The 25,521-nt window shown below is 43.5% G+C and overlaps 1 protein-coding gene across 1 annotated transcript; it reads left to right on the forward strand.

Moving 5' to 3' along the window:
* The first annotated feature begins 1,078 nt into the window (after window positions 1–1,078).
* LOC134089356 (stonustoxin subunit beta-like) lies at window positions 1,079–25,217 on the forward strand. The gene is made up of 3 exons (XM_062543800.1): window positions 1,079–1,239; window positions 2,361–2,386; window positions 22,904–25,217. The coding sequence occupies exons 1-3, from the start codon at window positions 1,130–1,132 to the stop codon at window positions 23,434–23,436; spliced, it is 669 nt and encodes a 222-aa protein (XP_062399784.1). The 5' UTR covers window positions 1,079–1,129; the 3' UTR covers window positions 23,437–25,217.
* The last annotated feature ends 304 nt before the right edge of the window (window positions 25,218–25,521 follow it).

A 25,521-nucleotide genomic window follows, 5' to 3' on the forward strand; every position in this document is an offset into this window, starting at 1 on the left:
TACAATTCCTTAACATTGTAACAGTTGACGTTTTTTAAAGCTTGCTGCCTACACTTCTTTCCTCTCCGACTGTATGTGCTGGTTGTAAACGGTCAGAGGGACCCTGTGAGGTTGTAGCCTCTGCTGTGAAGCACATGGTGTCCCTGTTAGAACTGGACCTGAGTGACCATCATATGAATATCACTGCAGTTCAGTTCCTGAGTGCAGGGAGATATCACCCAAGTTTGAGTCTGGGCTGTGTTTGTTTGCTACACACCAAAATAGTCTGATACTTTAGTAAGGGGGCTCCTCTGTTGAAGGCCAAACTAATTCATGTCCAGAATCTCCTCAGCATCAACTTATATCATTCTGAATCTGTTATGTTCCTGGTGAGCTGGGTGAAACTACACAATGTAGGAAGGGACCAGAATAGTGTTCAAATTCATAAAAATGATAACCATATTGTTTATGAATTTATATGACTGGCATACAGTGATCCTGTGTTCAGTGTTGTGTATAAACTGATACGGTGGTTTGCTGGTCTAAACAGGCAATAATAATGTGGGTCCTGGAGACCCATGAACACTGTGTGTAACTAATCTATGAACACATAAGAGCATCAAGATGGGCTGGCTGAGTTGAGGCCAGTGATGTACTTCCCAGTGCTTATGGGTTGTTATATTGATTATTGATCATATTATTGTTAAAATGAAGCATTTTATAATAATCATTACTATGAAAATGAGGATCACCTAATAGTTTGGAGTCACAGGTCGAATCAGTTATCCTATTTAAAAAAAGAAGCAATATTATAGCAATAAAAAAGAACTCCAAGAGACAAATATGACTTTGCTTCGATGAATAGTACTATTTCCATACCATCACTGATATGCTTATCACCAAAATAGCATATCATGACATTGTGGTATAGTTTTAAGTCTACTCGTATGTTGCCCATCTCTACTCCTACTGTAACATATTGTATGATTATGTAGGAACTTGAACAACGTTGAGATTTACACAGGTGATCAAATTAAATGATATCATTCCTTTCTGCCTTTTGCACTCTGTCTTTGTCACTCTATGCAGACTATCTGGTTGTAAACTGACAGAGGAATCCTGTGATGCTTTAGCCTCTGCTGTGCAGCACATGGTCTCCCTGACAGAACTGGACTTGAGTGACAATCACATAAACATCACTGGAATTCATCTTTCGAGTGCACTGAAAGGTGACATCAACTGTATGCTGCAGAAATTGAGGTTTGTGTCCTTTTTTCCCCTCATGCTTTTAAACAGTGTCTAGTTTCAGTACCAGTATGTTCACCGCACAACATTATGTCAGTGTTTTTTCTACCCAGCAGTAAATATGTGTTAGGTGAGCAGGAGTGTGTTGAGAGTCATTGTAGTCATGTCAGAGTCCAGTCTAATGTCTGATATGACTGAGTCACTGATACCTTATAGCATGTTGATGCAATTGAAGTTTCAATTTCATCAGTTTCATTAAATGGTGTTTACAAACTCAAGTTCAGGAGGAGCGCAACGGAATTTGCCATGCCTCCGTCTTTAGTCAGTCGGTCTTACAAACGTAAAGATGTCCACATTTTCTGCTGTTTACATGGCATAATAATGAGCTTGAGTAATTACTAGTCAAGTCAAGTTTATTTACATAGCGCATTTCATACACAGAGGTCATTCGATGTGTTTTACATAAACAAAACCAAACAGTAATAGCAGATAAAAGCATACTGTAACTGCCAAAGCAGCAGCATCGGGTTAACTTGCTCACTATCTCCCCTCACACCTCCAGTCTTCCTTAGTTAAGAATAAAGGGGTGTATGACGGGGTCCTGCATGACTTCTGCCTGCACAGTTGACTTTTGCACGCTCCCACGAAACACTTTAGGACCCCGGTCAGAGACCTCGCCAAACATGCTCTGCTACCGCATGTCTTTATGCAAATTTCGGATCATGAGCTAGTGAATTATTTGTAATAAGATGACTACTGACGGATATAATGTACTCTGAAAATAAACCACAAAGTTTAGAATGCACCTGCAGAGTCACTGACAGAAAGACTTTAAAGGGCCTAATGCTCTTATAACAGTCAGGTCGAATGTCAATGCAATTTCTTAAGTTTCATTGTTTAGAGTTAGATGACTAATGAGGGCTACAATGTACTCTGAAAAAGCTCACTATCTGCGCCTGCTAAGTCACTCACAACAAGGCTTTGTGTGGCATATTGCTCTTGTAACACAGCAATGTCATTGTTTTGCCATTTAAAACATTCAAGTTGGTGAAGATTATTGTCTTCTAATAATGGTAGAATTTACTTTGTTTAATTTAATCTCTCTTTCCCTCTCTCTCTCTCTCTCCCCTTTAAAGACATGCCCGTGGAGAACTGAGAAACTGTAAGTGTTGATCTACTGTTGAGTGTTGTACTGTTATGCTTATGATGTTGAACTGTTCTTTATTAAGCAGCTATGTCACTGGCGTATGCCACCACTGTATGTGAAAGGCCTTTAGAGCATGTGTGGGGGTCTGTGGTGTCCTGCAGAAACACACTGAATCATAGTGACAGAGAGAGAACAGAGACAGATTGACACGTTGGCATGTTACAGTAGCCAGACATCAGAGGCATCATGGCAGACAAAGAAGGAGAACTAGTACGGCATGACACATGAGAGGCCCCTGAGAACAGAGACAGATTAACATGTGGAGAGTCTCAAGTTAGAGTGGAAGAAAATAATAGAATTGGTGGATAGAAAAAGCAAGCAGAGTTTGAAATATTGGATTAAATATTACTGTAGATGACTAGATTTTTTATTTAGATTCCAGATACTGTATCTCCTGTTCAAACTCATGCAGTAGATGTTATACATTCACAATAGCTCTATGCTCCAGACTTGTTGGGTAGTGTGTATAAGTTTTAATGGTGGAGAGCAGTTTAAGCTTGTAGCAGCTTAACTACAGTATGTGATGGCAGATGACAGCCAATCATCCTCTCAATGCAACAAATGATATGCTACGGTCTGCTCTTATCGTTGACAGTGGATGCAGTGCACCAGGTAGTGATAGCAGGTTGAGTGAAAGTGTGTTTGTGAATGTGCGGTGGTGAAAGTGTTCGGTGCATATGTGTGTGTGTGCACATCTGCATTTTTATGGCTGTGTGTGTGTTTGTGTGCTTGAGAGTGTGTGTCTGTTTTCCTGTTTGTGTGTCAGTATGTGTGCGTGAGTGTGTGTGTGTGTGTGTGTGTGTGTGTGTGTTTGCTTTGAGTTTCAAGACTTAATATTGCTGCATATAGTTTGCAATTTAGTGAAATTCTTATGCCATTCGTTGCAGTAGTGCAAGGATAAAAGGGGTAAATAAACACAGGGGGCATGGGGGCAATAAATAAAGGATAGTTGGAGAGACAACTCTATATGAGACAATACAAGACTGTACAGTATCACTCATGGCCATACTATCCATACACGCACACATTATACAGCCATACATATACTGTACACACACACACACACACACACACACACACACACACACACACACACAACTCCTGTACCTACATGTAATATATAAGACTATACACACATAAAACTATACACACATAAAACCACAGGCCCATGGACATGAGACATGAACACTAAAAACAGTATACATTCCGGATGCAGTATAGCAAGTGTGAAATTAACCGTGTGGGTAGAATTAATCAATGAAGAGAAGGAGCTGTTTAGTCACTGACCATTTAGGATTCTGACAGCTTGTGGTATTCAACTGTGTCTGAATGGTGTGGTGTGGGTGGTAATGCTCCGGTAGCGCTTACCAGAGGGAAGCAGAGAGAAGAGGGAGTGAGCTGGGTGGCTGGCATCCTTGATGATGGACTCAGCCCTCCTCTGACAATGTGTGGAGTAGACAGTTGACAGAGGTGACAGTTGAAAGTTGACAGAGGTCTATGGTGGTAGAATAGTGTCATATCTTGCAAGCGCAATACAACGTCCTCAGGAGCAAAAAATATTAATTCACTCACGTAGACACAGCAGCGAGCGAGGAAAACAACAGCTGGGGGCCATACGCTCTCCAAGATGAGTTCTGCTCGCTCTCTTGAAGTACAGCTTTGGTCGCGTGAGTTGACTTTTGACAGTTTGGGGGACAGAACCAAGGAAGTTGCCTGTTGTGATTGGTCATTTTTCAACCTGAAGTCCCGCCCGCTTAGTTACTGTCTGTTGCTAAACTTCTACAAATGTAGTCAAGTCAAGTCAAGTCAAGTTTATTTATATAGCACATTTCATACACAGAGGTCATTCAATGTGCTTTACATAAACAAAAAACAAACAGTAATTATAGCAGATAAAAGCATAGATGGGCAAAGAGTAATAGTAATACAAATAATAATAATAATAATAATAATAAAAAGATCATAATAGAAAATAAAAACAAAGCATAAATCAAGATCAAATCAATAAGGAATAATTAACATAAAAGACTCCAGATGGAGTAATTAAGAGACAGTTAGCAGAAAGCATCTGAGAACAATTTGGTCTTAAGTCTAGATTTAAAACAGGCTGCAGTTGGGGCCTTTTTAATGTCATCAGAAAGTTGGTTCCAAAGCTGAGCCGCATAGCAGCTAAAAGCTGCTTCGCCATGTTTAGTTCTAACAGCAGGCTTTACTAAGAGGTTTTTCTCCTGAGACCTCAGAGGACGAGAAGGTGTGTACTGCTGAAACATGTCTGATAGGTATTTAGGTCCTGCTCCATTTACTGATTTATAAACAATTAGTAGTGTTTTAAAGTCAACTCTGTGACATACTGGAAGCCAGTGCAGAGATTTAAGAATTGGAGTAATGTGCTCAGTTCTTTTTGTTTTTGTGAGAACCCTAGCTGCTGCATTTTGAATCATCTGAAGCTGTTTGATAGTCTTTTTAGGAAGGCCTGTGAAAAGCCCATTGCAATAATCAACCCTGCTAGAGATAAATGCATGAATGAGTTTTTCTAAGTCATGTTTTGACATTAGCCCTCTCAGTTTGGCAATATTTTTGAGGTGATAAAAAGCTGATTTAGTTATCATTTTCATGTGACTGTTGAAATTTAGATCACTGTCGATTAATACACCGAGATTTTTAACAGTATCCTTTGCTTTCAATCCTTTTGTTTCAAGGAGAGTGGCAACCTTAATCCTTTCCTCCTTTTTACCAAATATAATTGCTTCAGTTTTTTCTTTGTTCAGCTGAAGAAAATTTTGAGCCATCCAAGTGTTGATTTGTTCTATACACTGACATAGAGATTCAAGGGGACCATAGTCTTTTGGTGACAGAGCTAAGTAAATTTGTGTGTCATCTGCATAGCTATGATATGAAATCAAATTATTTTGGATGATTTGTCCAAGTGGGAGCATATAGAGGTTGAATAATAGTGGCCCCAAGATCGACCCCTGGGGAACACCACAGGTCAGGGATGTTGGTGTTGAGGTACAGTTGCCGATGGCAACAAAGAAGCTCCTTTCTTGTAGATATGATTTGAGCCAGTTTAGAACTATGCCTGTAAATCCAACCCAGTGTTCTAGTCTGTGTAGTAAAATATTGTGATCAACAGTGTCAAATGCTGCGCTAAGGTCCAGTAGCACTAGGACTGATGTTTTACCAGAATCTGTGTTGAGACGTATGTCATTGAAAACCTTAATGAGAGCTGTTTCAGTGCTGTGATTTGCCCGAAAACCAGACTGAAAGTAATCAAAATACCCATTTGATGTTAGGAAGGTGGTTAGTTGATTAAAGACTACTTTTTCAATAATTTTGCCAATAAAAGGTAGATTGGATATGGGCCTGTAATTGTTTAAAATGGAGGCATCCAGGTTATTCTTCTTGAGCAGTGGCTTTACAACAGCTGTTTTTAGTGACTTAGGAAAAGTGCCAGACAGCAGTGATGTATTTACAATGTGAAGGACATCTGAGGCTATAAGGTGAAAAACAGTTTTGAAGAAATTTGTAGGCAGGGTGTCTAAGACACACGTGGAGGAGCTGAGAATCTGTACTGTTTTTTCAAGTGTTTCGTAGTCTATCAAATTGAACTCTGACATCAAGTTAAGTTTCCCTCTATTTGTAGCTGGAAGTTCCGGGTGTTGAATGAGTAATTTAGCAGATATATTGAGTCTGATTTTGTCAATTTTACCTTTAAAAAAACATGAAAACTCATTGCATTTATTAGTTGAGAGAAGTTCGGGCACTAATTGTGAGGGAGGATTTGTTAACTTTTCGACAGTGGAAAATAAAACACGAGTGTTATTTGAACTCCTACTGATGATGTTAGAAAAGAAAGACTGTCTTGCTTTGCACATTTCAAAGTTATATGTGCGGAGCATGTCTTTATGGATGTCATAGTGGATCTGAAGTTTGTATTTATGCCATTTTCTTTCAGTCTTCCTACACTCTCTTTTTAGGAGTTTAACCGCTGGATTTTGCTTCCATGGTGCTTTCTGTTTGTCCTTAACTTTCTTGGATTTTAAGGGAGCAATGCCATCCATAATGTTTGCCATTTTTGCATTAAAGTGATCCAATAAGTCTTCTACTGAGTCTGACAAATTACTTGATGTCTGTGAGAGTGCTTGCTCAAAAAGAACACTTGTCTTATCATTTATGATTCTCCTTTTTACCAACATAGATCTGTTCTGACTGTGTGGGGACATAGACACATCAAAGAACACGCAGAAATGATCAGATAACGCCAGGTCTTTAACAGCTGTGGAGACATTGAGACCCTTTGTGATAACGAGGTCGAGTGTATGGCCTTGAGAGTGTGTTGGCTCCTGTATATGCTGTGTTAGGGAGAAAGTGTCGATTAGTGCAATGAATTCCTTGGCATAATTGTTTTCAGGATTATCCACATGTAGGTTTAGATCCCCTGATATAATAAGACAGTCAAACTCTATGCAAATGACTGATAGCAGTTCACCAAACTCTTCAAGAAAGACTTTAGCTGAATGTTTTGGAGGCCTGTAAATAGTCAGTAGTAAAATCTGAGGAGAAGACTTAATGCTTGCACACAGATATTCAAATGAAGTAAATTCACCAAATGATGACTGATTGCACTGAAAGGATGCCTTGAAAATTGTAGCTATCCCCCCTCCTCTTTTATTTGCTCTGGTAGCACTCAAAAAACTGAAATTTGGTGGAGCAGATTCGATGAGGGCACTGTTTGCTTGGTCTAACCATGTCTCAGTTAAGAGTAAAAAATCAAGGTTGTATGTGCAAATAAGATCATTAATTAAGAATGATTTGTTTGAGAGAGATCTGATGTTTAGGAGAGCTAGTTTTGCTGTAAGAGTTGGGGAGCTATGATCCACTGGGGAAATCTGAGGCTGTAGTGGTACAGGTAGGAGATTTGACTGGTTTACCCTGTAGGCTCGATGTGCTAGTCTTCTATTACTTGTCAGAACAGGAATAGAAAATGACATAGGCTTACTGGGTCCCGGCATGTTCTCAAAACTACTGTCACTACCATTTCTATTGCAGGGACCCACAGAATATCATACAATACTCTCATGAAGTTGTTGCTGCGTAGGTGATCCTTTTGCATGCGGAGGGGGAGGGCGTGGAGGTGCACTGCGCTTCAGTGCTGAAGGTCTTGGGCTGTTGAAAATCTGCCTGGCTGCTGGTAGCAGTCTCTCCATTGTTGCAGGGAACATCATGTGCTTGAGTGGGGATGGTGACGGGTATGTGGGGGATCCTGTGGAGTTTGTTTGGGTGGTGGAATGATGAGGAAGGGATTGGGATGGGATATTAGGTGGGTTTGGGTGGCCTGGGTAGTTGGATTGGGTGGGGTGGTTATTGGGTGTGTGTAGTGATGGGAAATCAAGGAATAAAAGTCCAGAGTCTCCATCTGCCAGATGGGGTCCTGGGGGGTTTGTTGCTTCGCTATTAGCAAGTATTCCAGTAGTGTGTTCCATGTTGTTATGGCTTTGTGGTGGCAAGGAGTCAACGGAGGTGGGGAGGGGCACTGGTACATGACCCTTCCTTTCTGATAGCCTTCCAACAGCTTTGATAGGTGCTATCTTCTCCTGTTCATGACATCCATTTGTTTGCTGAGATTTCGCAGAGTTTGACGCCAGTGATTTACTATGAATCATTTTAGCAGCATCCATCTTATCATGTCCAGTGGACGTGGCTGGGCATTGTTGTTCTGGTTGTTTATGTTTCTCCAAGGTCTGCATGTTGATGTCCTCAGTTTGTTCCGTTTGTGTGGCTACTGAGCGCTTATCAGAGGCTTGGCTCAAGGTTGGCAGAGAAAATGTTGGGTGCAAGAGAGAGAGGTGATAGTTCTGTGTTAAGTCCTTGGCTCCAGTCCAACTCAGCTCTGTGCTTTTTGGTCTGAAATATTCCCTGCGATTCCAGAAAAGGTTGAAATTGTCAATAAAATTCATCCCAACTGAAAAGCATGTTTTTGCGAGCCAGGTGTTTAAACTAAACAGTCTCGTAAAAACAAAGCTTCCCTCTGCTGGGAGTGGGCCACTGATGAAAGTTTGTAATCCAAGTTCAAATAGAGCAGAGAAAAGTTCCTTGAAATCTTGTTGGACATACAGTTGTTCTTTGTAAATGTCATTTGCTCCAACATGCACAATGATGCGCTTGATAGTTGTATATTTTGACACCAGTTCTGCCAGTTTGTTTTTTGTGTCAGACACTGAAACATTTGGGAAACAACATACAATCATCCTTTCCCCATTTAAAAGTCTCACTGTAGAGTCGCCTAGAATGAGGGTTGTGGGATGAACAGGTGCCGAGTGCTGCTTCTTGTCTGTGCCCGTCTTTCTATTGTTGTGGTTTGCTCGCTGCCTGTTTTGGGTTTTTTCCCTGGGAAAAACCTCTCTCACGTCCTGGAGGCATTCAAATCTGTTCCATAGTTTTAGGGGCTCTGGGTCACCCCTAGGACCACAAGCCCTATGGTTTGCTGATCTGTCTGTATTTCTGATCCGAGGCCTGGAATTAACATCTGAGTTTACTGGTGTTGAGGTACGTACAGTTCTTGTATTACGTTTTTTGCTTTTTGGCCTGGCACCTTGCCTGCGCCAAGGCTCAGAACTCTCATTTTGCTTTGTGAGGTCGATGCATTCAATGCTATTGGAAGATTGTTGAGTTACATTCTCTGCATTTCCAGTTGTCACTGTACTCACTTCATGAGATGTCTCTCGTAGTTCATCCGTCTTTGATGAAAGGGCACCAATCTTTGATTCCAAGGCAGAAATCCTCTGTTCTAGTTCAGTACATTTACTACATGATCTCCTGCGTCTCGGGCCGGAGGAGTGCATGTTGTTTAATCCAACTTCAAGGTGACTTGCCGTTCATGTAAAGTAAAAACTAACTATTAACGTTTCACCGTCTTTGCTAACCTAGCTTGTAAATGAAATAAAAGAAAGAAAAAGAGTGAAAATTGCTAAAGGGATAGTAAAGCAGGAGCAGCAAGAAATGCGTCCTACTCGCTTGAGTAGCCAGACGACTCTCCGTGTGTAACATTAACCACCTCTTTGTTGTTTCTGTTTACTGCTTACTGTGTGTGTGTGTGTGTGTGTGTGTGTGTGTGTGTGTGTCTGTCTGTGTGTGTGTTCAATATGTGTGTCTGTGTGTGTGTTATTGCTCACTGTTTGCTGCTTACTCGGTGTGCGTGTCCAGTATGTGTGTGTTTGCTCTGGTAGCACTTACCAGAGGAGAGAAGAGAGAAGAGGGAGCGAACTGGGTGGCTGGCGTCCTTGATGATGGACTCAGCCCTCCTCTGACAGCGTGTGGAGGCTGCTCAGACCCAGGTCTCTTGATGGCACAACAGTGTTAAAGGCAGAGCTGTAGTCAGTGAACAGCATCCTGACAGACAATTTTCTTGTCCAGGTGAGCTAGGGCAGTATGCAAGGTGATGGAGATGGCTTCATCCACAGATCTGTTGTGCTTATATTCAAACTGAAGATGGTCCAGGAAAGCAGGGTGGTGTGTATTGATGTAGGCTGTAACCAGTCTCCCCAGACAGTTCACCACCACGGAGGTTAGGGGCGATGGGCCAGTAGTCATTCAGGCAAGACACAGCACTTTTCTTGGGCACTGGCACAATCGTTGTCTTTGTGAAACACAAAGGCACTGTGCACCAGGGCAGGGACAAGTTGAAGATGTCCGTGTAGGTTTGTGGCACCTGAATGGTGAGCACGTCTTGAATACACAAGACGGGATGTCATCAGCGCTGGCAGCTTTGTGAATTTTAACCCGTTTTAAAGGTTTTGCCGACCTCACCCTCTGAGACCTGTAAGATGTCTCCTCCTACTGGAAGAGCACCTTCTTCCCCCCGTTTAGACTCGCGAGACTCAAAACGAGCATAGAATTTATTTAGCTCATCCAGAACCAAGGCAGGTGTGTCTGTAAGAGCTGGTGTCGCTTTATAGTCTGTGATCACCTGCAGTCCCTTCCACAGGCAATGTCACAGTTGCTGAAGTCATTCTCCAACTCATTCCCATACTGTTTTTTAGGCACTTGTATTGCCCTTCTTAGTGTGTACCTTGAGTTCTGATATCTAATCAGGTCATGGTCCTCTCCCTCAGGCTCAGATAAACAGCGTTGTTTACCCAGGTGTTCTGGCTGGGAAAGGATCGGACGATATGGGAAGGCACACACAAGTCCATTATGTAGTCCGTCACCTGATGCACTCTGTCACTGAATCGGCGTACTCGTCCAGCTCCGCCGAGGAGTCTTTGAACACAGACCAGTCAGTTACTGTATGTCAAAACAGTCCTGAAGTTCAGACTTGTGTTCTGCAGAGCAGCATTGAACTTTGCTCAGTGCTGGTTGCTCACGCTTTAGCTTCGGTTTTGTAGGCCGGCAGCAGGAACACTGACAAATGGTCACAAAGTAGGGAGTCCAGGAGAGTCATACACTCATAGACAATACAGCAGTTATGTATATGTGGAACAAATGGTCCGATTTACCTTTACCTTTAAGTGTGTGTGCGGTACAGACCTGTATGAGCCTTTCAGTGGGGTGAAACAGTGGTCAAGGGTCTGATCGCCCCTGGTGGGACAGGTGACGTGCTGGTGGTACTTGGGAAGGACTGTTTTGAGGTTGCAGTGATTGATGTCACCCGTTATGATGAGGATTGCTTCCTGGTGCTGACTCTCTTGTTTACAACATACAGTTCAAGTGCCGCTGCAGCAGGGGCGTCTGGTGAAATGTAAACAGTTGTGAGAAGTATAGAAGGAAACTTTATCAGCAGATGAAACGGATGCCATAGTCAGATACTCCAAAAGGAGTGTTTAGGTTAAGCCAGGTCTCGGTGAAACAGAGTACACTGCACTCTCACAAGTCCCTGCATGAGCCGATGCAACAGTGGAGCTCATCCAGTTTGGTCTCCATGGACTGCAGATTAGCCAGCAGTAAGGTAGGGATGGGAGGCCGGGTTGGATGCCTTCGCCGTCTGGCTAAGACGCCACCTCGTCTCCCCCTCCTCCACCGATGAGTAGACCTGTTGACCGATCCGCTTGTGGAGTTACAAACAATATCCACAGGTAATCCTGTTATATTTGTATTGATCATTACATTGCCTCTGATGTCCAGGAGAGTCATACAGTTGTGGCAAGAGCAGTATTTTGGATAGCCTGACTACGCCACTCTGGGAATTTCACCCAGAGGAATATTGCTTCAATGTTAACCAGGTTTACTAATGGCACACAAGTTCGTTTTACTAAATAGAGAGACGTGGGTCCATAATAATATGTCTTTTATTTATACAAACACACACACACACACACACACACACACACACACACACACACACACACACACACACAGGGGGGAGGACACTGAGGCTTACCAGTGGAGGAGGCTAGCTAGCAAGTTACATCTAATGCAGAAATCACCCAAAGGCACACGTGCTCAAGATTTATGCACAGCAGCACAGCAACATGATTTAAGTGAGATGACACACTGAAAAAGGGACGCCACCACCAGTACTGCCCCTCCACCTTTGGCGCTCAGCTCCTGGGGAAGTAGGGAAGACAGAACTAAAATAAGTGACACACGAATATACAAAAAGACTGACACAACTGACACAAGGGTCATTCCACGCCAAATCAACCAGAGCCCACGCACTTGCGTCTCAAAAAAAGACCTATGTCTATGTTACCCAGGAGACACTCTGTAAAATGTTTTTGTGCTAAGATCAATACTTTTCAATTAACAGCCAGTTTTACAGGGGGAGGGGGGTGTCAAATTTGTTCTACCTCTTTTTTTTGTCAAAGTTCACAAGCTCATTGCTCAAGAACTAGAATCTGTAGGAGGCTCAAATTTTGCAGGCTGGTGCATAAATAGGAATAGTATGCAGTAGTGATGCGCGGGTCGGCCCGTAACCCGCGGACCCCGCGGGTAACCCGCGGGTCGGGTTGGGGCGGGTAAAGAAATGATCACTTTATTTGCGGGGCGGGTTGGGGCGGGTCATTAAAAACAAAATTACATTTTAAAATCCATGTATGTTGCTTGCAATTCCCTATAGCCTATATTAAAGGAACCGTATGTAGGATTGTGGCCAAAACGAGTAGGCTATAGCCCACTGCAATTACTTTCAAAATACTGTTGCGCGGCGTATCCTCTCCCTCCCCTCTGAGTCGCGGTTGCCAGCTTGCTGCAGGATCCAACAGGAACAGCAACAGGCTGCTAGCTTTCAATGGCAAGTGCTAATGTTGTTTTCCTCAGCATAATGACAGAGAAACGAACTCTGATAATGCATTGCTAACGTCAGCAATGACTAGCCGTTATTATTTCCCAAACAATTCCTTAACCTTATGCGAATCTTTCTTTTTCATTTTCCACCCTAAACATGGACAAAATGCACCATTGAGATCAATATGTTTTGTCCCCACCCGGCAATTTCAGTGAATCAGTGATTTTAGTGGCACCTAGTGGTTACTCTATACAAAACAAATCTCTCAATAGATCTCTATGGTGCATTTTGCCCTTGTTCAGGGTGGAAAATGAAAAAGAAAGATTTGCATAAGACAAGTCAAATTGGTGTTTTTAAAAAGAAGAGGTAATGCAGATTATAGAAAAAAATGTAAAAAAAATCTTTGTATATTCCCACAAGGTGTTAGGGTGCTCTGAATATGAGATCCAAATTTATTTTTCAAACTTGTGAGGTCTGCTGTTCAGTCCCTGATGGATTTTCTTTTCTCTTCATTGCTTTTTCGGAGAGTGTTTCTACTTATCTCAATAAGAAAAAAACCCCAAGAGTCTATGTTGAGTAAAAATGTGTCTTCTGAAGGCCTAAACAGAACACAGCCAAAAACTCCAATAAAATGTCGATCAAATTTGAGGGACTGCTATGACCATGCAGGATCATCCAGACTACTCGTAATGATTTTACTGCATACTATTCCTATTTATGCACCAGCCTGCAAAATTTGAGCCTCCTACGGATTCGAGTTCTTGAGCAATGAGCTTGTGAACTTTGACAAAAAAAAAAGAGGCAGAACAAATTTGACACCCCCCTCCCCCTGTAAAACTGGCTGTTAATTGAAAAGTATTGATCTTAGCACAAAAAACATTTTACAGAGTGTCTCCTGGGTAACATAGGCACACATGGTATTTTTTTCAGATTTTTTTGAGACGCAAGTGCGTGGGCTCTGGTTGATTTGGCGTGGAATGACCCACAAGCTACATACTGTACATAAACACATAATTCGGAGAGGTCGCAGCCATCTCGCTAGACGATTACCAGTGTGGAAGACAGACGTACACATAACCGCACATACACTCAACAGTCCAACAAGTGGCGCACATTGACACTAAACCAGTCAATTGGCTCAGATAGCGCATCAAGCTAGGCCAAGCGACACACAACAGCAGGCAAAGCAGGGGTCGGCAAAGCAGCAGTGTTCCCTTCCCGTAAGCGGGGGTGTTATTGTAGCTCCGTGAACCTCAACTTGCAGCTCCTGTGATGCACCAAATAATGGCATTGTCATTAAAATCAAAATAGTCGCAAAAAGTAAAAACAACCTCCAAAAGAGGCGACCTACCAAAGCAACCCATTCAGGTAGCTCCCAACAGCATTCCACCCACTCCAGCTGGTGATCGCCTACAACAAAACACGCATTTACCATCCCGCACGAGACTAGGCTACATCAATGAAATCTCTATCGGAAGGCAAATGGTTAACTTACCAACTGCGTTGCGCGAGCTAGCATCTTTCAGACAGCAGACCCACAGTAGAGGATCTGAAGAACCAGGAAGCAGGGCTTTCACTCCTTGTCAGTCACACGTTAATCACACTGCCACCTGACTTTTATAAAAACCACCCTGTACCCTGATAGGCTGACAACTAATTGTTTGACAATCAGCAGGGGTAGCCTACCTGATGGTGCCCACAGTATACCATACTGCTACACAGTCATAGACAATATGGTAGTTTTGTACGTGTGGAACGTGTGTGTGTCCCGTTGTCCCGTTTGTGTGACCTGTTTCCGTGTGTGTGTGTGTGTGTGTGTGTGTGTGTGTGTGTGTGTGTGTGTGTGTCCACATGTATGTTCTGCATCACCTCTCTTTGTTTTCCCTCCTTCCCTTGCGTTTGTGTGTGTGTGTGTGAGTGAGTGTATGCGTGTGTGTGTGTGTTCTGTGGTGTGTTGCTCCTGCTTCCCCTCCTGTGTGTTTGTGTGTGTGTGTGTGTGTGTGTGTGTGTGTCAGTGTGTGTGTTGTCCCTGCTCCCCTCCTGTGTTTGTGTGTGTGGTGTGTGTTGTTCCTGCTCCCCTCCTGTGTGTGTGTTTGTGTGTGTGTTTGTGTGTGTGTGTGTGTGTGTGTGTGTGTTGTCCCTGCTCCCCTCCTGTGTGTGTGTGTTTGTATATATTCTCTTTTGATCCGTGAAGGAAATTTGGTCTCTGCATTTATCCCAATCCGTGAGTGAGTGAAACACACACAGCACACAGTGAGGTGAAGCACACACACTAACCCGGAGCAGTGAGCTGCCTGCTACAGTGGCGCTCAGGGAGCAGTGAGGGGTTACAGTAGGTGCCTTCCTCAAGCGCACTTCAGCCGTGTGTGTGAGCGCAGGAGAGCAGTGAGGGGTTACAGTAGGTGCCTTCCTCAAGGGCACTTCAGCCGTGTGTGTGAGTGCAGGAGAGCAGTGAGGGGTTACAGTAGGTGCCTTCCTCAAGGGCTCTTCAGCCGTGTGTGTGTTTGTGTGTGTGTGTTTGTGTGTGTGTGCCTTCCTCAAGCGCACTTCAGCCGTGTGTGTGAGCACAGGAGATCGCAACCTCTTCCCCTTCCCACATTTTTCCTGCTGGTCGGGGATCAAACCCGAAATCCTAACCTGTGTGTGTGTGTGTGTGTGTGTGTGTGTGTGTGTGTGAGTGTGTGTGTGTGTGTGTGTGTGTGTGTGTGTGTGGTGCTCCCCTCCTCTCTGTGTGTGTTTGTGTTTGTTTGTGTGTGTGTTGTCACGACTACCTAGCTCAGAGTAGCCATGACATAAAGGGAGACCACACCGTTTAAACAGGTAAATACAAATAATTTATTAAAGCATAAAATAATACCACTAAATCTACAGTGCCTATAGAAAGTCATCATACCCTTTTGAAATAGTTACTTTTTTTGTCTTACAGCCTGAAATCAAAACCCATTTAAAAAAACATCTTTTCCAGTTTTATTTACCAATGTAGCTGTACAACATCAAAATAATGAAAAAAAAGTCTACAGTTCTGAAAATTAATAAAAAATTAAAAACTAGAATAACAGGGTTGGAAAAGTCATCATACCCCTGACTTAATACTTTGTAAAGCTTCCTTTTGCTTTCATTACAGCCATCAATCTGTTTGGATTTGTCTCTATTATAGATTTGCACACCTAGATAGGGGAATATTTGCCCAATTTCCGTGCAGAAATGTTAAAATTTAGTCAAATTCTGTAGGGAATGGCGATGGACTGCTCTCTTCAAGTCAATCCACAGATTTTCTATAGGATTTAAGTCAGGGCTCTGACTTTGCCTCTCAAGGATATTCACCATCCTATCCTTAAGCCACTGCTTTGTTCTTTTGGCAGTATGTTTAGGATTATTGTTGTGTTGGAAGGTGAATGACCTCCCCATCCTCAGCTGTCTAGGAGAGGGACGCAGGTTTTCCTCAAGAATTTGGGTGTACTTGGCAGCATCCATTTTCCCTTCTATCCTGACCAATTGCCCAGTCCCCGCTGAAGAGAAACATCCCCAAAACATAATGTTGCCCCCGCCATGCTTCACAGTAGGTATGGTGTGTTTTGGGTGTGTTTGGGTGTGTATACTGTGTTTGGTTAGCGCCTGGAGCTCAGTCCAAAAACTTCAATCTTAGTCTCCAAAAAGTTCGATCTTAGTCTCATCTGACCATAAAAGCTTTTTCCACATGGTAGCAGAATATTCCAGATGTGTTTTTGCACTGAACTCCAAGCGCAATGTTTGGCGAAAACCAACACAGTACACCACCCAAAACACACCATACCTAGTGTGAAGCATGGTGGGGGCAACATTATGTTGTGGGGATGTTTCTCTTCAGTGGGGACTGGGCAATTGGTCAGGATAGAAGGGAAAATGGATGCTGCCAAGTACATCCACATTCTTAAGGAAAACCTGTGTCCCTCTCCTAGACAGCTGAGGATGGGCAGGTCATTCGCCTTCCAACACGACAATGATCCTAAACATACTGCCAAAAGAACAAAGCAGTGGCTTAAGGATAGGATGGTGAATATCCTTGAGTGGCAAAGTCAGAGCTCTGACTTAAATCCTATAGAAAATCTGTGGATTGACTTGAAGAGAGCAGTCCATCGCCATTCCCTACAGAATTTGACTAAATTTTAACATTTCTGCACGGAAAATTGGGCAAATATTCCTCTATCTAGGTGTGCAAAGCTATAATAGCCTCCTGACTACCAGCAGTTCATTTTTGTCCTCTCTAGAGGACCTTTCTAAACTGGAATATCTCCCACACCATACATACTACTGAGCTAACTCCTTTTGTTCTCTAAAGGGGACATCCAGGGCTTTTACATGATACCAAATGTATGGGGGTGGGTCTTTGGGAACTTCCTCCTTTTCTTCCTTGAAAATTGGGTCAATTTGACCCAGGACTTTACAAGAAAAAAAGAGGAAGTTCCCAAAACCCCACCCCCATACATTTGGTATCAGTTAAAAGTCCTGAATGTCCTCTGTAGGGAACGATAGGAGTTGGCTCAGTAGCATGCATGGTCTGGGAGACATTCAAGTTTACAGATGTCCTCTAGAGAGGACAAAACGAACCTCTGGTAGTCAGGAGGATAGAGACATATCCAAACAGATTGATGGCTGTAATGAAAGCAAAAGGAAGCTTTACAAAGTATTCAGTCAGGGGTATGATGACTTTTCCAACCCTGTTATTCTAGTTTTTAATTTTTTATTAATTTTCAGAACTGTAGACTTTTTTTCATTATTTTGATGCTGTACAGCTAAATTTGTAAATAAAACTGGAAAAGATTTTTTTTTTAAATGGGTTTTGATTTCAGGCTGTAAGACAAAAAAAGTAGCTATTTCAAAAGGGTATGCTGACTTTCTATAGGCACTGTAAATAAAGAACAATATCAAGTCAGTAAATGAGAAGCAACAAATGGTTAATCAAATGTGTTGTGCAGATCCGTGAAGTGTAGGCTATGTGTTAACACTAGAAGCGCCAAGCGCCGGTCATTTGACCGCTGACGCGCATTTCGAGAAGCGCCGTGTAGGTTTGACCTAGATATACCTAGAACTGCCGGGCTGCGGTCATTTGACCGCAGTGATTACAAAAAAAATAAATCTTTTCACTTGATTAAGTTCCAGGACCCTACGTTCACGACTTTTCCTAAATACCTGTGTTTTGTCACCCAGAATTTTTACATGATCAAAAGCACACCGGTACAAGCTAGTTTAGAGCTATTATGCGCTCACTTATGTGACAACACTATGTTGTCTCGCGTTCGGCCATGTTTGTCCAGGCTGCTATTCTCTTTTCTCACAGCAGTCGGGCATGAGAATAATATAAAACATATAGTTTATATATGTGCAATATGTATTATATGTGATTTATTTGAATAACTATTTTTCATTTACATGGCATAGTGTCTATGGAGGCGATTTACAGTGGTAAAATGCGAGTTTGTTTTGAAAACGTTGCAACGTTGTTCTAAGAGGCAGGCCTAGGCTACATGTGTAAAAAATATTTTCAGCTGAAATTCGTTGTAGCCTATTTATGTACGTAGGGCCCGCTACTTCTCTCTTCCACGACTCCAAAACAAAACTGTTATCTGTCACAGCAATAGGCAAGTCAATTTTGAATCACAATGGTCAACGTTTCAGCACTTTTTTGGATCGTTCTGACGGTAGCCTACATTTATGACTAGGTGCAACGACTTGATTATTTTCAGCCGATGAATGTTATAGCCTATTCGTAGATTAACTGCACTCAAACTACCGTGCGTGACATTGATTTAATCATCTTTATAACAATCTCCAAAATATGAAAAACTAATATTCATATTTATTAAAAACTAAATATATATATAAAAAAATAGCCTACTACGAAAAAGTTGAAAGTCAAGTTTGCTTAAGGTTTGTTCAAGAACTCAGAGTTTTTACCTCAAACAACACAAATAAATGAACAGATAGCCTACCTCAAATGTGCTGTATATCATAATGAAACAACCACAGACTATTTACACGGGTTGACACGAATGAGACATGGCTTAGTGCAAACTGAATCTATGACCAAACTATTTGATTCGTGCACGAAGCGCCATCTAGCTATCATTATGTGTAAGTGACAGCGTCCCAGTCTAAGGACTCAGCGGTCATTTGACCGCCTCACCGCGCTTTAAAGGGATAATCCGGAGTGAAATGCACTTTAGATCAATTTTTCGGACTATTGGGAGTACATACGTTGAGTTGACACCAAAATCATGTCATTCGGATGTATTTTGAGAAAGTTCGAGCTCACCGTTTTTAGCCAAAACTCGTTAGCCTGGAAGTGACGCGGGCATGTCCTTTCGCCGCTACAAAACGCTATTTTTATACCTCTTCTACTGTTCCAAACAACACTACACTTACATGGTAGTGAGTAGAGGATCCCCGGATAGAGAGTCCAGAATGAATTTAATCGAGTCAGTACCTTTCCGGAAATGTTAATAAAGTGTTGTTTTAGCGTTGCCAGCTGCAGCAGTGACATTTCCGGAAAGGTACTGACTCGATTAAATTTATTCTGGACTCTCTATCCGACCACATAAAAACGTGGGGATACTTCGGTTTGGCTTTAGGGACCCTCTACTCACTACCACGTAAGTGTAGTGTTGTTTGGAACAGTAGAAGAGGTATAAAAATAGCGTTTTGTAGCGGCGAAAGACATGCCCGCGTCACTTCCAGGCTAACGAGTTTTGGCTAAAAACGGTGAGCTCGAACTTTCTCAAAATACATCCGAATTACATGATTTTGGTGTCAACTCAACGTAGGGTGACCACCTCCAGTCAGACAAAATGTGGGACAAGTAGCATGGTAAAGTGGGACAATGTGGGACAGACGTAATAACTTTAAAAGTAAGATATATTGTCTATCTACTAAGCAACCTTTTTTAAACCTATCAACCAAAAGATTAAGACACTACCTAAAAGAATAAACACTAAGATTGCAACATCTCGTCTTTATTGGGACTATCAAAATAGTCAACTGTCCAAAGGACCAGGCTAAAAGAAGGCTCTCAGCGAATCAAATTCACCTTAAAATACAAGACACACAAAAAATATTAGGCCTAACCTATTTAAGTTCAACAAAATATAAGGCCTAGTCTATGCAGGACAAACTGTTAAGGGTTTGCCTTTAACTATTTCAGTGCAAATAAGGTAAACCAGAATCTTTTTTGATAAGAACAGCCACATGACATTTAATCTGGAACAATTAGGCTACTAACTTAATGCAGTCGGCAGAGCAACATGAATGTGTGTGTGTGTGTGATGTAGGTTACTGTAGCCTATGGCATGATAGATGCTCGTCACTTTTCATCGGGGCCGTTTGTCTCTCTGTTCGTTGTCTGTTGATTCGCAAGATAACTCAAAAAGTTATGGATGGAATTTTCAGGAAAGGTCTGAAATGACCCACGGAACAAACGATTAAATGGGAGTAATCCAGGAGGCGGTTATGTTTTTGCTTGGCCTAGGTCTGCGCTCTCGGAGTGTTTTTCTAGTTTTGTACAGTAGGACTCACTTGCACCATGTCGCTTCACATCGTATTCTTCACCATGCCCCAGAGAAAATCGCAAATGCAAAATGCGCTCTCTGCTTCGCCGTCTACAAGTCTTTGCCAAGAGTAGGCTATGTTGCGGTCCATTCTATTAAAAGTGCATCTTCTCTTTTTCATGGCCACACTGGCCATGGCTGCTTAACCTGACTGAAGAGCGCGCTCTCCAATTTGACATCTTTGACAACGTTGCGGAGGCGTTGGTGCACCAGGTGCGTCAATCAACAGTTTGATTGACGCACGACTCAGTCGATAACTACCGATTGTATTGCTTTCCTCTGAACTATTGGACATAAGTTAACACTACGCCTATGAACGTATCTGTGTATTTATTTTCAATTGGCCAGGGTCGAATGAAAAAGCGGGACAGATGCTCAATTTGCGTGAGGCGGGACAAAGGGTAAAATTGCTGTACAGTACAACGTAAAGCGGGACAGGTGGTCACCCTAACTCAACGTATGTACTCCCAATAGTCCGAAAAATTGATCTAAAGTGCATTTCACTCCGGATTATCCCTTTAAGTAGTTCACAACAGCACGGCGCTTCTAGTAGGTCATCAAAGCGGTCAAATGACCGTGGCGCGGCGCTTCTAGGTATAAGTGGGTCAGAACGGCCCGGCGCTTCTAGTGTTAAGCAAAAGGCAAAAGGGAGTATGATGCTGCTGCCACCAGCACAGAGGCCTGAGCCAAGCAAAGCAATGCAGAGCAAAGCAGAGAGAGAGCAGCAGGCCAAAGGTGTTGTTGAACAGTCCCGCCAATCAGCTGTTGTCTAGCCCAGGTAGACCAGAAAACAGACAGCTCCCCCTTCAAACTCGGGGGAGAGAGACTGCCCAAACTTACAATGTCAAAAGGTGGAGTGAGCACACCCAGCACCCGGGCGTGTGTGTGTGTGTGTGTGTGTGTGTGTGTGTGTGTGTGTGTGTGTGTGTGTGTGTGTGGTCCCTGCTCCCCTCCTGTGTTTGCGTGCGTGTGTGTGTTGCCCCTGCTCCCTGTGTGTGTTTGTTCCTCCTCTAGCCTCCTCTCTGTACCTGTCACTGTACTCACTCACACACACAGTTTTTGTCTTGTGTGTGTGTGTGTGTGTGTTGTCCCTGCTCCCCTCCTGTGTTTGTGTGTGTGTGTGTGTGTCTGCCCCCCTCCTGTGTTTGTGTGTGTGTGTGTGTGTCTGCCCCCCTCCTGTGTGTGTGTGTGTGTGTGTTTGTTCCTCCTCTAGCCTCCTCTCTGTCTGTACCTGCCACTGTTCTCACTGTACTCACTCACACACACAGTTTTTGTCTTTGTGTGTGTGTGTGTGTGTGTGTGTGTGTGTGTGTGTGTGTGTGTGTGTGTGTGTGTGTGTTGTCCCTGCTCCCCTCCTGTGTGTGTGTGTGTGTTATGTTTTTCTCTGTGTGTGGGTGTGTGTGCATGTGTGTGTGTTTGTTCCTCTTCTTGCCTCCTCTCTGTACCTGTCACTGTTCTCACTGTTCTCACTGTACTCACTGTTCTCACTCACACACACACACACTGTATTTGTGTGTACACACACACACACACACACACACACACACACACACACACACACACACACACACACACACACACACACACACACTGCATTTGTGTGTGTGTTTGTGTTTCTTGTCTCTGCTCTTCTCCTGTGTGTGTGTGTGTGTGCGTGCGTGTGTGCGTGCATGTGTGTGTTTGTCTTTGTGGTGTGTTGCCCCTGCTCCCATCCTGTGTGTGTGTGTGTGTGTGTGTGCGTGTGTGTGTTGCCCCTGCTCCCTGTGTGTGTGTTTGTTCCTCCTCTAGCCTCCTCTCTGTACCTGTCACTGTACTCACTCACACACACAGTTTTTGTCTTGTGTGTGTGTGTGTGTGTGTGTGTGTGTGTGTCTGCCCCCCTTCTGTGTATGTGTGTTGTGTGTTGCCCCTGCTCCCTGTGTGTGTGTGTGTTTGTTCCTCCTCTAGCCTCCTCTCTGTACCTGCCACTGTTCTCACTGTACTCACTCACACACACACAGAGTTTTTGTCTTTGTGTGTTGTCCCTGCTCCCCTCCTGTGTGTGTGTGTGTGTGTTATGTTTTTCTGTGTGTGTGTGTGTGTGTGCATGTGTGTGTGTTTGTTCCTCCTCTTGCCTCCTCTCTGTACCTGTCACTGTTCTCACTGTACTCACTGTTCTCACTCACACACACACACACACACACACTGTATTTGTGTTCACACACACACACACACACACACACACACTGTATTTGTGTGTGTGTTTGTGTTTCTTGTCCCTGCTCTTCTCCTGTGTGTGTGTGTGTGCGTGTGCGTGTGTGCGTGCATGTGTGTGTTTGTCTTTGTGGTGTGTTGCCCCTGCTCCCATCCTGTGTATGTGTGTGTGTGTGTGTGTGTGTGTGTGTCTGTGTGTGTGTGTGTGTGTGTGTGTGTGTGTGTGTGTGTGTGTGTGTGTGTGTGTGCGCGTGTGTGTTTCTCCTCTTGTCTCCTCTCTGTACCTGTCACTGGTCTGACTGTTCTCACTGTACTCACACACACACACACACGCACACACACACACACACACACACACTCACACACACACACTGTGTTTGTGTGTGTGTGTGTGTTTGCCTGTGTGTGTGTGTTTGTCTCTCTGTGTGTATGTATGTGTACTGATGAGGATGTTCTCTCCTCTCCTCTTGTGTGCAGATGCCTGTGAGCTCACGCTGGACCCAAACACAGCACGCAGAAATATCTCTCTCTCTGAGGGGAACAGAAAGGTGACACATGGGTATCACCCGTATCCTGACCACCCAGAGAGATTTGACTCCAACCCTCAGGTGCTGTGCAGAGAGGGTCTGACTGGACGCTGCTACTGGGAGGCTGAGTGGAGTGGTGATGGGGTTTATATAGCAGTGGCCTATAAGAGCACCCCGAGGACAGTGGGGAGTGGGGAGAGCAGCGTGTTTGGACTTAATGCCAAGTCCTGGAGACTGAGCTGCTCTGGTAACAGTTACTTTGCCTATCACAATAGTAAGGAGACTGCCATACCTGCCCCCTCCTCCCGCTCCAGCAGAGTAGGAGTGTACCTGGACTGGCCAGCAGGCACTCTGTCCTTCTACAGCGTCTCCTCTAACACACTCACCCACCTGCACACGTTCCACTCCACATTCACTGAGCCCCTCTATCCTGGGTTTTATGCTAGGATTTACTCCTCAGTGTCCCTGTGCCAGATCACATGACCTCCTAATCCTGCAGCAGAGGAGAGCCACACACACCTGTTTACACACTCCTGTGTGTGTGTGTGTGTGTGTGTGTGTGTGTGTGTGTCTCTCCTGTTCATCATCTGTGTTGCCTCTTCCCTCTGACTGTGTTTTCTTCTCCCTCAATTTCTCTTACTTTCTCTGTGTGTGTGTGGTGTGTGTGTTGCCCCTGTTCCCCTCCTGTGTGTGTGTGTGTGTGTGTGTGTGTGTGTGTGTGTGTGTGTGTGTGTGTGTGTGTGTGTGTGTGTGTGTGTGTGTTTGTTTGCTTCTCCTCCTGCCTCCTCTCTGTACCGGTCACTGTTCTCACTATATTCACTCACTCAAACTCACTCACACACACTCCCTCACTCACACTGACATACACTCACACACATACACACACTCACACACACTAACACACACACACACACACACACACACTCACACACACTAACACATTCACACACTCTGACACTGACTCTCTCTCTCTCTCACACACACAAACATAAACACACATACACATGCACTCACTCTCACTCACTCACACACACTCCCTCACTCACACTCACACACATTCACACACACACACCGTGTGTGTGTGTGTGTGTGTGTATGTGTGTTTGTGTGTGTGTGTGTGTGTGTGTGTCCTCTCCTGTTCATCTTCTGTGTTGCCTCTTCCCTCAGACTGTGTTTTCTTCTCCCTCAATTTCTCTTACTTTCTCTGTGTGTGTGGTGTGTGTGTTGCCCCTTTTCCCCTCCTGTGTGTGTGTGTGTGTGTGTGTGTGTGTGTGTGTGTGTGTGTGTGTGTGTGTGTGTGTGTGTGTGTGTGTGTGTGTGTGTGTGTGTGTGTGTGTGTGTGTGTGAGGGAGTGTGTGTATGTTTGTTCCTCCTCTTGCCTCCTCTCTGTACTCTGTACTGGACTCACACTCTCTCTCTCTCTCTCTCCCTCACACACACACACACACACACACACACACACACACACACACTCACTCTCTGTCACACACACTCACTCACTCACTCACTCACTCACTCACTCACTCACTCACTCACTCACTCACTCACTCACTCACTCACTCACTCACACACACACTCACACACACACACACTCACACTGACACTCTCTCACACAAACACACACACACCCTCTCTCTCTCACACACACACACACACACACACTTACACACTCACTCTTTCTCATTCACTTTCTCTCTCTCATTGTTTCTGCTTTCTCCATTCCTTCCCATGACAAGCATCATCCCTCCTTCTGTTTTCCTGGCTATTTCTATTTTCTTCCTGCACACACATTTCTCTGCCGCTCCATTTTAATCCTTTAATCTATATTTGATCATCTGAATGACATATGGTGAGCGTGTCGTATCCAACTAGAGCAAACACCAACATTTGAACTTGAACTTAGAGTGTTGTTTGTTATCTGAAGAACGGCTTTCCTCAGAGCTGATACTTGATATTACTGTAGTAACAATGGAGTTTGTTGCTGCAGAGACTTTTCTACATTGATATATTTGAGGGAGAGAGAAGGAGGGGATTCCCTTTATAAATTGTATTTTTGATTGTAAATTAAATATGTTATTGTTTAAAATGTTGTCTTAACCGTATGATGTGTATATCCACAAAGGCAAACAGGGTTTCATTTAAATGCATACAAATTAATTAAAATAAAATGTAAATTGTGTATTGTGTTCAGTTTCATGGCACATGTGTATTCTTAATGAGTCATTCTGCTTGACCTTGACCTAAAGGAATTAAATTAAAATAAAATGTGACCAAATGTTTGGTGTTTGAGTGTGTAGTATTTTGCTCAGTTTCAAGGCATGTGTCTGCTTAATGAGTCATTCTGCTTGACTTTGACAATGTCAGGTCAAGTCCTCCTCTTCTATGTCATAACCCGGTACGGTGTACGGAGTTACTGTGGGGAAGAATTAGTGCAGGAGGTGTCCACTGCCTTTGAGACTCAACTGTGAAACCAATACAGCATTTATTCCTTCAGCACAACACATTTCCTGCACAAAATTCACTGGCAGCAGGTGGTAGCTAAACTAAGTCTAGATAACAGACTGAAGA

Source organism: Sardina pilchardus, chromosome 1, assembly GCF_963854185.1.
Source record: "Sardina pilchardus chromosome 1, fSarPil1.1, whole genome shotgun sequence".
NCBI classification, from domain to species: Eukaryota; Metazoa; Chordata; class Actinopteri; order Clupeiformes; family Clupeidae; genus Sardina; species Sardina pilchardus.

Excerpts from the sequence above, each read along its gene's own strand:
- LOC134089356 (XM_062543800.1), top strand. The coding sequence starts at position 1,130 with ATGGTCTCCCTGACAGAACTGGACTTGAGTGACAATCACATAAACATC. Across the intron at positions 1,240-2,360 it reads TGTATGCTGCAGAAATTGAG|ACATGCCCGTGGAGAACTGA; the intron begins GTTTGTGTCCTT and ends TCCCCTTTAAAG. Across the intron at positions 2,387-22,903 it reads CCGTGGAGAACTGAGAAACT|ATGCCTGTGAGCTCACGCTG; the intron begins GTAAGTGTTGAT and ends TCTTGTGTGCAG.